The sequence below is a fragment of the Raphanus sativus genome, chromosome 7, assembly GCF_000801105.2.
Source record: "Raphanus sativus cultivar WK10039 chromosome 7, ASM80110v3, whole genome shotgun sequence".
Classification (NCBI taxonomy): domain Eukaryota; kingdom Viridiplantae; phylum Streptophyta; class Magnoliopsida; order Brassicales; family Brassicaceae; genus Raphanus; species Raphanus sativus.
The window spans coordinates 9,392,038-9,404,556 of NC_079517.1; the positions used below are offsets into that span (position 1 = coordinate 9,392,038).

General features: G+C 38.5%; 1 protein-coding gene, 1 long non-coding RNA gene and 1 pseudogene across 7 annotated transcripts; 2 read left to right on the top strand and 1 right to left on the bottom strand.

The window, feature by feature from the left end:
• Positions 1-21: 21 nt before the first annotated feature.
• On the bottom strand, positions 22-3,412 carry LOC130497591 (uncharacterized). 6 transcript variants are annotated; one of them, XR_008936594.1, is made up of 8 exons: positions 3,218-3,412; positions 2,938-3,119; positions 2,696-2,847; positions 2,485-2,613; positions 2,188-2,249; positions 1,702-1,793; positions 1,356-1,584; positions 22-357 (listed from the first exon to the last, which is right to left on the bottom strand). It is a non-coding gene; the product is annotated as an uncharacterized LOC130497591 (long non-coding RNA). The 6 variants fall into 6 exon arrangements; XR_008936595.1 differs by having other exon boundaries at positions 2,696-3,070; XR_008936596.1 differs by having other exon boundaries at positions 1,702-1,809; positions 2,696-3,119.
• A 530-nt stretch (positions 3,413-3,942) lies between these two features.
• Positions 3,943-6,446, top strand: LOC130497714 (LEAF RUST 10 DISEASE-RESISTANCE LOCUS RECEPTOR-LIKE PROTEIN KINASE-like 2.5). The gene is made up of 3 exons (XM_056990745.1): positions 3,943-4,852; positions 4,998-5,027; positions 5,259-6,446. The coding sequence occupies exons 1-3, from the start codon at positions 4,045-4,047 to the stop codon at positions 6,374-6,376; spliced, it is 1,956 nt and encodes a 651-aa protein (XP_056846725.1). The 5' UTR covers positions 3,943-4,044; the 3' UTR covers positions 6,377-6,446.
• Positions 6,447-7,247: 801 nt separating this feature from the next.
• Positions 7,248-10,510, top strand: LOC108816577 (LEAF RUST 10 DISEASE-RESISTANCE LOCUS RECEPTOR-LIKE PROTEIN KINASE-like 2.5; annotated as a pseudogene).
• The last annotated feature ends 2,009 nt before the right edge of the window (positions 10,511-12,519 follow it).

A 12,519-nucleotide genomic window follows, 5' to 3' on the forward strand; every position in this document is an offset into this window, starting at 1 on the left:
CCTTAATTGAACCAAACGAACTGAGAGGCTAGAGCTTATCTTAATAATTGACAAACAGTGACTGAAAACTTGATAATATCGTACGCAGAACAAAAAGAAATGATCAATCCACGACTAACAAACACATAATGAAAATAGAGATATGCAAGAAGAATCGAAAATGAATACAAAAACTGGATCCGTTTTAATGCTCTCATCTCATAGTGCCTCCAAGACAAAATCGAGTGAGGATTGTGTTGGGGACTTCAAAGCAGAGAACTCTTCGACCCTCTGAAACACTTTAAAGAGATACCTGAAGAGTAGAAGTCTACCAATGTGCTCTAGTGTATTGAACCCAGTGATGGTACACTGTTGAAACTATAACAAAAAGTATCCGAAAAAATCAGTCAACATATAAGCTTTTTTTTTTTTTTTTTTCCGTCAAGTTTTAATTAATAAAACGGGCCAAGCCCAGTACAAAGCCGAAGCCCAAAACCTACTACAAGGGAACAAAGCCCAAAAGCCCAACGGGTATACAAACTACAAACAAATGGCCCATCGGCCCAACCCACATAAACCCAACGACGCCACGCGTCCATCACTCTCACAAACTCGCCCACGCGTACGCTCTATCGTCACGCGCTAGACACGTCACCCGCTCCTTACCTCGAGATCCGAAACATCACATCACGTTTCACAACGTCGATGCTTGCCGGAGACGTCGCGACAACCACCGTTTCGTCGGATCTTGCTGTGACCGGAGCGCCTTTACCCCTCATCTTCGCCTCTTTTTCCACGGAGAGCTTTACCGGAACCATACCGCGCTCTCTTCTAGGATAGAAGAAGACACCATTCGCCAACTTTAACAACACGCCGTCGCTTCACTCATCGGATAGAGCCATCAATCCGTCGAGCTCTCAACCAACCGCGACGCCAGAAACACCACCGCCACAAAAGATGAAAACCCTAAAAAATCCACCAGAGCCGCCGTCAAAACGCCAAGATCGTTAGACGCGGAAACCAAAAGCCGACCGTTCACCCTAGTCGAATAGGCGCAACGACGGAAGCTTTAGCCGGCCGTCCACCTAACGGAGGTGCGGCGCCGGAAACCAAGAAAATAACCACCAAAAACAAAAGAAAAAGCTAGACTAGATCCAAACGAGAACAAGAGAAACGGTAAGGAAACAAGGAAACCGGACCGACGGTGGCTTTGGGAGCCCACCCGTCGGCCGGAGCTTACTGATACGGCGGAGATACCTAGAGAGAGGTCAGAGAGAAAACTAGAGAGAGCGGTCTCTTAAAGTCAACATATAAGCTTAAGGATTTATTTTTTCAAACTATTACTTATTTATAAAGATGAAAATGAGGAGACTAACCCTCAAGCAGAGGACCATATCTAAACTTCGAATCTCTAAAAGGAAAATTGCGATGAAATCTTGAGCAGGTGGCCTTTTATACATTAATAACATCAATAAAACCCAATTAAGCTAGGAACAGAAAAAGGAAATAAAAACATTGTCGTGAAATCTACTTTGAGTCGCAAATAAAAAGATAAAAACTCAACTTTCCTTTCTATCAACGATGTTGATATGGGCTTGGTGTTCCCTATTCAAGTTCGTAAAACAGATTATGAGAAACAAAATAAGCAGGCTTTATTCAGTAGTATCAGTACTGTTCAATCAGAAAACATAAATTTTGCAAAGTTAAGCAATGAAATTTTACCGTATGTGCTCTATTTTTACTTTAGCTTGAGCCTGCATTTCCATAGCAACTCTCACTCTATTAGGAGGTATGAGTCGTATGACACCCCGTGGCTACACAACACTTGTACTTTAGAACAGAAATGGAATTCAGCCAAAGAGGAACATAAGATGACTCACTTCTCTCATAAGAAAATGCAGTTAAGACCCTAATTTTTGCAGTAACATGGCTTCGTGAAAGAATGATTCATCTCAAAACAATTATATGCTTATGCAATATGCAATGCATAAACTGTATTCCTCAGCTGATTTACTGACTCTTATCTAATAAAAATTAACTCAATCTCAAACTAGCAGTGACCAAAAGAACCTAAACAAACTGCAATCCTAGGTATTAACATGACATCATAGACCCTCGAGCACATGTTAAAAACGACTGCAGACACTCAATTTGTGAATCACAAGACTTCGATTTTATAACGATGTGGTGCATGGGTGGGACACTTACATGAGTGCTTATTATGTCTGCCCTGACAACGTCCAAGTGAAGTTTCGAAGGGTATTGTACTCCTACATGAAATAAAACTTACAGTCAAATCATGAAGGCACCATACAACTTACAGTCATGCTCAGGAAGAAGACAAAACAAATTCCAATTTTTTTAGAAGTCGGTCTGCACAGAAAGAAATTAAAGAATATAGCAGAATATGTGCATCTCGGACAAGTGAGCCATTTTCATAGAGAACGTAACATTACCACTAACTAAAAACCATCATTCATAACCAAAAAAGAGATACATACTAACCATATTACTGCTCCACTGAGAAAGTGCCAAGAGTAACTCAGAGGCAGGGACTGGTAGAACCTTGGTATCCAAATTCCATACTTTTTCTCTTCCACCAACTCGGCATATAGGAAGGACCCATCTGCATAACTTACATAAATAGCGAGAAGGAAACTTCATTAGGGAGATAAGACACTAAGTCACCATATCCAGAGCGATATCTGACTCATACCTGAGAATCGACTGTCAGAGAAGAACATACCAGATGAGAAACCACATAAACCAGCCTCATGATTCACTGTTCGAGTGAACGCCATCATAAAGAGCTAAAAATTAATCGCTGGAGAGTGGAGGATGCACTTAACTTTGTCGGTTACAAACAGCCTGTGGAAAGAATGGGATTTGGAGACGACAGAGGCGAAGTGATAATGATAAAAGGATTGGGTTGTTGGGCTTGTTGCCCTTTAGGATAACCTTAGATCAATAAGTAGCATATCCACGCCCATCATCTCTTTGCTTTTCTTCACGTTCTAAGATTCCCAAAAACGGAGCAGACTCGTCTGAACAGTCTCTATGCAGCGGCCAGCCTTCAGCTCCGATAAATGACCTGAGAAGTCGCCATGGTGGATCGGTTTGAATAACAATGAACATAACCTCTGGACAGGGAAAAGCAGAGTTATATTTTTTGCTCATACGTATATCCGATAAAGCTGGTGAACGTCAAATTAAAGAGCAGCTGGGAATAGTGGAATACCTTAATTGATTAAAATTTACGCAGGCTGTAACGTCGTCTGAGAAGATGAAGCAGCTCAGCGAGAGAATGAGAAGACACACAGCTGATTGACACGTGGCGAAGTTTGGGTATAGGAGGGGATGAGACGTGGCTCATCGTGGAGGGTTTCTTGTCAACTTTATTATTATAGATAAAACAAGTTGAGATCGATCAAGAGTATCGACATTTGTTTTCCAAATCATTTAATATAAGTAATGAATTTTAAATTCGATTAAATGACTATAGAGTTACTCTTTCGTGTCTGTTGCATGCCATCCTAGTCAATATCATGAGTCGAAAAAATCCTTGTCCATGTTTTTTTTTTTTTTTTTTTTTTGAAAAAAGGTTTACTATCCTTGTCCATGTTTAAATGACAATAGAGTTAATCTTTTTTTTTTTTTCTCACAGAATCTGCTTCAGATATAATATTAACTTGGTTGAAATTTTCTTTCGTCCAGCAAATTTGCATGAAGTTATCAATTAGTGTCACATCAACCCTTTTTTTCAAACCATTTTTCTATAATATCAACCCTTTAGATTTTTAAAAAGTGAAAACAAAGGAAAAATATCTAGGAGGGCTTCTGCAATTGTTTTTGTCTTTGCGTTATTCTTTCATTAGGATTCAGAAATGTCAAACCACATGACTTTGAAGTCGTCATACAAAACAAAAGTAGAAAAGAAGGTTGGTCAAAGAGAGCAAAGGTAAGTTCATCTAGTCAAAACTCGTACAAAAACCAAAGACTTAGACCAAAACCATTCACCATTTTCCTACAGCTTCTCATTTTGGATTCGTATTGATCTTCAACATAATGATCAATCTGAATCTATCCCCGAAAAAATCAATGTTCCATATAATCATCATATGGATGCTCTTTGTGATACCTTCTTGTGCTTTCTCAGCTAATGAGCTTCACGGACTCTGCAGTCAACCGTTTAGCTGCGGCAATTTAAATCTCTTGTATCCTTTCTGGACATCTGGCAGAGAAGACTGTGGCCACCCTGAGTTCAGAGTCAACTGTAGTGATGGATTCGCAGAGATAAGCATCACCTCCGTGAAGTACAGAATCTTAGAGGCCAACTATGACTCTGGCTTCATAAGACTGGCGAGATCGGATTTTATCGGTGGTCTTTGTCCTAAAGATCTTTTTAATGCGACCTTCGACGAAAGCGTTGTTACGCTTGCTCCTACCACCGAGCTGCTAACAATTTACTACGACTGCAGCCAAGACTATTCACGTAATGTTTCTGCTTATGTTGGTGATTTTACTTGTGAGGATGATGGTGGTGATGTGTCAAGAATAAGATATTATGTGACAAGAAACCTGTCGTCCCCTCTACTTAACGGGATTAGAGGTCAATTAGAAGACCTTGGGTTATCTTGCAAAGCCGTAAGTATTCGTGTATCAGCAGGGCCTTTGCTGAACACACTACAGACCGATCGAACTCGAGATAATCTGCAGAAAACTCTTGCAGAGGGGTTCCAGCTTGGACTTAACCAAGAATGTTCGTCGTGCTCAGCCTCTAAGGGCGCTTGTGGATTCAATCAAAACTCAGGTGGATTTGTCTGCTATTGCGTAGATGAGCCAAATAACCGTACTTGCAGTTCTAGAAAAAAGGGTAAGCACCACCGTTTCTCCCATCCCCATATCTCCCTCTCCCACACACGAACCTTTTGAGTTTCAACTTTTTTTTTTCTAGTTTAGTAAGATTTCAGTGTTCTGTATTCACATCGAACTGACCTGTTTTCTGGTGAATTCTATAGATGCAGGCCTCTCTACTGGTGCAATAGCAGGTAAATAATTTTTTACTCTTCTTTTCAAAACACCTGATTTGATTACCATATACCACATGAAACACTAGTCTTACAAAACCAATGGTAGAATTTATTTTCGTACATGCCTAATGTTCTTCCACAAGAATCACCACTTTGTCCCTCACTATTTTTATTCAAACACAAGGGTTATGAAGACTGATTTAGATATTCAAATAAAAGGTTATAAACCAAACAATTTTCTGGTTGCAGGTTTAGCAGTAGGTGTTACTCTGTTTCTGTTCCTGCTTTTAGTATCGTTTCGCCAACTTATCCGAAAGAGAAACAGAAAGTCATTTATTTCACAGCCAAAACTCAAAGCACTTATTCCACTAAAGCAGTATAGTTACGCACAACTAAAAAGAATTACAAAGTCGTTCGCGGAGGTAGTTGGGAGAGGAGGATTTGGAACTGTCTATAGAGGCACCCTTTCTGATGGACGAATGGTTGCAGTGAAGATTTTAAAAGACTCAAAGAGTAATGGGGAAGACTTCATCAATGAAGTTGCGAGCATCAGCCAAACTTCTCATGTTAATATTGTTACCCTGCTAGGATTCTGCTATGAAGGTTCCAAGAGAGCAATTCTTTATGAATTTTTGGAAAATGGGTCTCTTGATAAGCTCATCTCAAGCAAGAGGCCGTCAATTATGCATTGTAGGGACTTATATGGGATTGCGTTAGGCGTTGCTCGTGGTTTGGAGTACTTGCACCATGGATGCAGAACAAGGATTGTACATTTCGACATTAAACCACATAATGTCCTCTTAGATGACAACCTCTGCCCAAAAGTTTCAGACTTTGGTCTTGCTAAGCTCTGTGAGAAGAAGGAAAGCATATTGTCGTTGCTAGACGCAAGAGGTACAATAGGGTACATTGCACCTGAAGTGTTTTCAAGAATGTACGGTAGAGTCTCACACAAGTCAGATGTGTATAGCTACGGAATGTTGGTTCTTGAGATGATAGGAGCACGGAACAAAGAGAGAGATGATCAAGAAGTTGGTCCTAGCACAAGTTCAATGTACTTCCCTGAATGGATATATAAGGATCTTGAGATGAGAGGCAGTGGGAGTCTTATGGAAAATGGAGTCAGTAGTGAAGAAGAGGAGATGGTGAGAAAGATGACATTGGTGGGTTTGTGGTGTATCCAGTCTTCCCCATCAGATCGTCCACCTATGAACAGAGTAGTGGAGATGATGGAAGGAAGTGTGGACGCACTTGATGTTCCTCCTAGACCTGTTTTCCAAATTCCAGCAGAGCCTCTTCAAGAATCTTCTACACTTTCAGAGAATATATCAGGTTACACAGAAGTATGTTCCATGAATGTCGCATAAAGAACGAAACCTGCTTGTAACTTATTAAATCACGAAAACAGTAATTACAATTACTATACTGCATTCCACTTGTCTACTTTCCATATTACAATTAACTACAACATATGCAGCACTCTAACAGACAACAAGAGAGTTCAATGATTTGTATCCAGAAACTTCAATCTATTTTTGCCCAAAAATGTTCTTGTCAAAACTAATTATCACTGTAACCACATCAAGAAGAAGATACTTTCTCAGAACACAGGTAACGAAATGTGAGACTTAAAGCATAATTTTAAGGTTATTTCGTTTAGTGTTTAGAGTTAACTCTCAATCTTCTGGAAACAGAAGAAAAGTATGTTTCAGGCACTAACAGAAGAAAAGTATGTTTAAGGCACTAGCATATTCCATTTTTCTGTGGTCAACTAACAAAATAAAAAAGACTTCAAAGCCCACTCTTGTATCTGTGTCTACTCTTCTTTGACTTGGTCCTTCACAACCTTCCCCCACGGCCGTGCCAACAAAACATTCACATATAAAAATATAATCAATCAAAGCCCTTCAGTATCTAAGCTCTCGACGTGAATATTCAAATGCACATATTGAGTTCTTCACACTGATTTCTAAGAAAACATATTGGTTTCATGTTGAATGTTAGATAGATCATTCGGTCTCGTCTTTTTCGCCCGTTGAGTATTCGTATTTTTGTTTCAGCTTTTATTTTACAAAACATCTCTGTTTGATTCTTTTTATCTATTTTAGTAGTTTCATTTATATTCATTTTATAATTCTAAATATCATTTGCTTCACCGTTTTAATTTTTCCTCCTCCATCTGTCACTTGTTTTTCCTCTCAAGACAAGAACATACGTTTCAGTAGATAAAATCTTATCATGTACAATCTTCCCAGTTCTTGTCTGTTCTGTTTTTTCCTCTTTTCCTTATTTCACCATCTTCCTTGTGCTCCAAGTCAACAAGAACGTAAGACTATGTTTCACTGTGGGAACATCACAGCTGGTTTCTCCTTCTTAGGTGGAAATCGTCACAAAAGTGGGGGTCATCAATTGCTCAAGCTTCTCTGCATCAACAACACAACGTCTTTAAGCATCTCAAACCATCCCTACGTTGTTCTCCATATAGATGAAGCCTCCAACACTCTTAGACTTGCCAGAGCAGAGCTTCGAGGTCCTTTTTGCAAAGCTACATTCACGGATGCAGCTTTGCCTCCCGACCTATTTGAGCTTTCGCCAATGTACAAGAACCTCACTGTTTTCCACCACTGCCACACTAAGCTTCCTAACCGTTCGAGTTATACATGTCCTGGTAAAGGTCCAGTCGCAGTGTCTGAAACCCTTGATTATCACAACTTCTGCAGTGAATTTTTCACAGTTAACGTTCCGACGAGCTTTGTTCCTGAAGAGAAAGAGTTGAACGTGACCAATTTGGAAAGTGTTTTAAGCAAAGGATTTGAGGTGAAGTTGAAGATTGATGAGAAAGAGTGTCAAGAATGTTTATCCAATAATGGAACCCATCAACCTAGTGGTATGTTTCTTATACAACCTCATTGTTTCATAGTCATCTCCTTTATAATTATACTGAAGTGGTTTCTTTAGTTCTACTCTTACACATGGCCGAATCTGAAATTCTGAAGACCATAAACATTTTAGTAAGAATTTTTATTAAAAAAAACTTTTAAAACAATTTGGGACCTATATATATATTCTTTTTAGAATTTTAGGGACCAATGCTAATGTTTCATTGGGTTTGGCCTAGATCCGGCTCTGCTCTTACTAAACCAATGTCCTATAGAATCATATGGATGCTGTTTTTGATCCCATCTTTTTGTTTTCTAAGCTGATGAGCTTCACAGACGCTGCAGTGCCCCGTTTAGCTGCGGCGATCAGAGTGGTCTCTTGTACCCTTTCTGGATACCCGGCAGAGAAGAATGTGGCCACCCTGAGTTCAAGCTTGAGTGTCACAGCAGTGTCGCAGAGATTACCATTTGCTTTGCTAAGTACAGGATATTAGAGGCAAACTATACATCTCGTGTCATAAGATTAGCAAGATCAGATTATATCGGTGATCTGTGTCCCCAACACGCTATAAACGCGCCGTTCACCCAAAAAGTCTTTACCTTAGCTGGTGACACCGACATGATATCCATTTATAATGAATGCTCACCAGAGTTTCCAAAGTATGTTTCTCCTTACGTTGGAGAACTTGACTGTGAAGTTAATGAGAAAAGTTACTATGTGACAGCAAACCTCTTGTCTCCCTTAAAAGACTTGGGTGGAATGTGTAAAAGAAACGTCAGTGTTCCTGCATCTGGACCGGCGCTGAACACACTGCAGAAGAATGCAACTCGAGATAATCTAAAGAAGGCTCTTGAAGAGGGTTTCAAGGTTGAATTTCACAGAGAATGTTCCACGTGCATGGACTCTGGGGGTGCTTGTGGATATAATAAACAGGGCCCAAACAATTTTCTCTGCTACTGTGTAGATCATCCGCATGGCCGTACATGCGGAAACAAAGGTAAGCTTTCTTTCATATATGATGATCTCATTTCTTAATATTCTTCTACAAGAACCATCTTTTGATTGGATCTTCCTACATTTAAACAAAAAAAACTCCATTGAATGTCAAGCTTTTAGTTTCTAGTAAAGAAAATGTTCTCTCTGCATTTTTTTTTGGCTGACCTTTTCTTGTTGTCATCATGTAGATGCAGGCATCTCTGCTCCCGCCAAAGCAGGTGATTACCTTTTTCCTGTTATTTAGGGACACCCCATTTTGTTACCATAATCTTCTTATGAACTGAATCATTTATTTTCGTTTGGTTTCTGTGGTAGACGTCTCCTTTTAAGATTTATTGATTATAATCTTATTTTCAGTACATTTATTACTTAATACATTCTCAAAGAGCTGTATATTCTTCTTGCTGATCGATGATAAACAATTGGTTTTTGTTTTCATCTCTAGGAATGGAATATGCTTTTGGATTTGTGGCCATCATTCTTATAGCCGGAGGTTTGTACTGTGTTATCAGCCGGAGAAGGAAGACATCAGATGTTTCTAGCCAACTTAATCTAAAGGCCCTTATTCCACTAAAACACTACAGCTATGCACAAGTGAAGAGAATCACAAAGTCGTTCGCAATAGTGGTTGGGAAAGGCGGATATGGAACTGTCTATAGAGGAACACTTTGTGATGGTCGTAGTGTGGCGGTGAAGGTCTTGAAAGACTCAAAGGGTAACGGTGAAGACTTCCTCAATGAAGTTGCCAGCATGAGCAAGACTTCTCATGTCAACATTGTCACCCTGCTTGGATTCTGTGCTGAAGGTACCAAGAGAGCCATTCTTTACGAGTTTTTAGAGAATGGATCTCTTGATAACTTCATCTCAAGCACAAAGTCGTCGAATAAGAATTGGATGAAGCTATATGAAATAGCATTAGGTGTTGCTCGTGGTCTAGAGTACTTGCACCATGGATGCAGGACAAGGATTGTACATTTCGACATAAAACCGCAGAATGTACTCTTGGATCACAACCTTTGCCCCAAGGTTTCTGACTTTGGCCTTTCTAAGCTTTGTGGGAGGAAAGAAAGCATCGTGTCAGTGTTGGACACAAGAGGAACGATAGGGTACATTGCACCTGAAGTGTTTTCAAGAGTGTACGGTAGAGTCTCACACAAATCAGATGTGTATAGCTATGGAATGCTGGTTCTTGAAATGATTGGATCAAGAGCCAAACCATCAAGTGAAGACACTGCATCTACCACAAGCTCAGTATACTTTCCAGAATGGATTTATACGGATCTTGAGATGGGAGACAGTGGAAGGCCTAAAGGAAATGGAATCAACTTTGAAGAAGAGGAGATAGCAAAGAAGATGACATTGGTGGGTTTGTGGTGTATTCAGTCTTCCCCTTCAGATCGTCCATCGATGGACAGAGTGGTAGAGATGATGGAAGGAAGTCTTGATGCTCTTGAAGTCCCTCCGAAGCCTGTTTTACAAGCGACTCTTCCAGAATATTTTACGCTTTCAGAGGATATTTCTGTTTACACAGAAGTATGTTCAATGAATACTGTATAAAAAAAGAAACCTCCTCAAACATATTATATCACAGAAACAGTAAATATATAATATGAATGCTGTTTACATTCCAGATTGACCCCTGTTGTGTCACTTTTCTCCTGCCTTCGCTTGTTTGTTGGCAAGTGGTGCAACAAATTTCTTCAGAAGTCTAATGAAAGCTGGATAGTGTTCAAGGTCGCAGTGTCCACCTCCATTTATCCATAGAGGTTCATACTTCTCTTTGGTGAATTCCCAGAGCCGTCTTCCATGAGAACAATCAACTACTTCATCCGCAGTTCCCTGAAAGACCAACAAGATAGTTCAGCGACTTGCATTCAGAAACTTTCGTGTTAAATGCACAACAACCTTTCTTGTAAAGGGAGCTGTTCTTATGATGAAAAGGGAGGAGAGAAAAAGACAACTCAACGAAAGTAGCTAGATAAAAGAAAGATATGATGCCGTCCCTTACTTGGATCACTAATACAGGACATGTCACCACTGATCTTGTCAATATTTTGTAAGAACATGGAACTGCACAGGTGATCAGGAGCTAGAAATGTAACCAATATGGAAAAATATAGTATCCCTAAATCACCTTGTAAATGTCAAGGCATGAGGGGCTGTGGCATGTGCCCCACCCTGTTTTATTTTTTTCATTGATAACTAGTGCTAAGTTTAGTCAGTTACATCTATATTTATTTTTGAGTTATACAAAAATAGCTTTGTGCCACACATTAAAACTCATCTTGGATCGGCCCCTGGAAGTAACCCCTCCCAGAAGTAACCCCTCCCGTTCAGACAAGTATGATGATGATTGAATCATAACATGAAAAATAGAGAAGGAACTGAAATCTGAGCAACAAAAAAAAGTACGGGTGGGAAAAGAAAAGTAGGAAAATGATACTCCCTCTGTTTCAAATTAGATGATGTTTTGAAGAGTTTTGATGTTTCAAAATACATGATGTTTTGATATTTTTATATTAGTTTTACTTTATTGAAGATTGTGTAGCCAATGATGTTTTTATAGTTCTTTTGATGATTGGTTAAATTAGTTTTTATTTATATTTTAAATGATACATTCTAGGTAAAAATGTATGTCTTAGTTCTTGTGCATTAACCAAAACATCAATTATTTTGAAACAGAGAGAGTACAAGATTTGAATCGCACCACGGCGCATGAGGGATGATGGCGGAAGTGGCAGAGCGGTTGGAATATCCTCTTGTCAAAGTAAAACATGCCTTGATATTAGAGTCCAATCTTATCAAAGCCGTGTATAGTTCAATTTTCCTTAAAATAGAAATTACTTCTCTCAAATATAAATTAACTTCTTCCTAATAATATGGGCCATCTATAAATTACAGAAACAAAAAAAAACATTTTTTACTTCTCATTCTGCATGCGATACATCTTAATAAATATTCAAAAATTGTTCTAACTACTACATATAAATTTATAAAATGTTTATAGAAAACAATTACTCAAACAAATACATGTGTTTAAAAACACAGATAAAAATCTAATTAGATTGTTAAAAATCCACTAAGGTGTCACCGCTTTTTATCTCGTCTTCCGATTATTAGTTTCCTTTTATGTTAGTGATAAGATAAGCTTTTAATTGCAGAACTAAAAGTCTAATAGATGCCTCCAAAATTGTTTAAGCAAAAAAAAATGTTCTATTTAATTTTAATCCTTTGTTAAGTAGAAAAAACTCTATTTGACATTGACTACTAATTGATTTGTTTCCCTATTTCAAAATATAATTCTTTCCAAGTATCTAAATATATACTCCCTCCGTTTCGAATTATTTGTCGTTCTAGAAGAATTTTTTTGTTTCAAAATAAGTGTCGTTTTCGGTTTTCAATGCAAAACTTATTGATAATATTCTCTATTATATTTTTCTATTGGTTGATATATGGTTAGGTGTATTGGTAATAGTGTTTTTATTTTGGAAATATGTAAAATTAAATGTTTTCTTAATCTGTGTGTATAAACTTAAAACGACAAATAATATGAAACGGAAAGAATATATATTAACTGATCTGTTTGCCTATTTCAAAATATATTTCTTTCCATGTATCCAAAATATATATTAAC

Excerpts from the sequence above, each read along its gene's own strand:
- LOC130497714 (XM_056990745.1), top strand. The coding sequence starts at position 4,045 with ATGATCAATCTGAATCTATCCCCGAAAAAATCAATGTTCCATATAATC. Across the intron at positions 4,853-4,997 it reads TTGCAGTTCTAGAAAAAAGG|ATGCAGGCCTCTCTACTGGT; the intron begins GTAAGCACCACC and ends TGAATTCTATAG. Across the intron at positions 5,028-5,258 it reads CTCTACTGGTGCAATAGCAG|GTTTAGCAGTAGGTGTTACT; the intron begins GTAAATAATTTT and ends TTCTGGTTGCAG.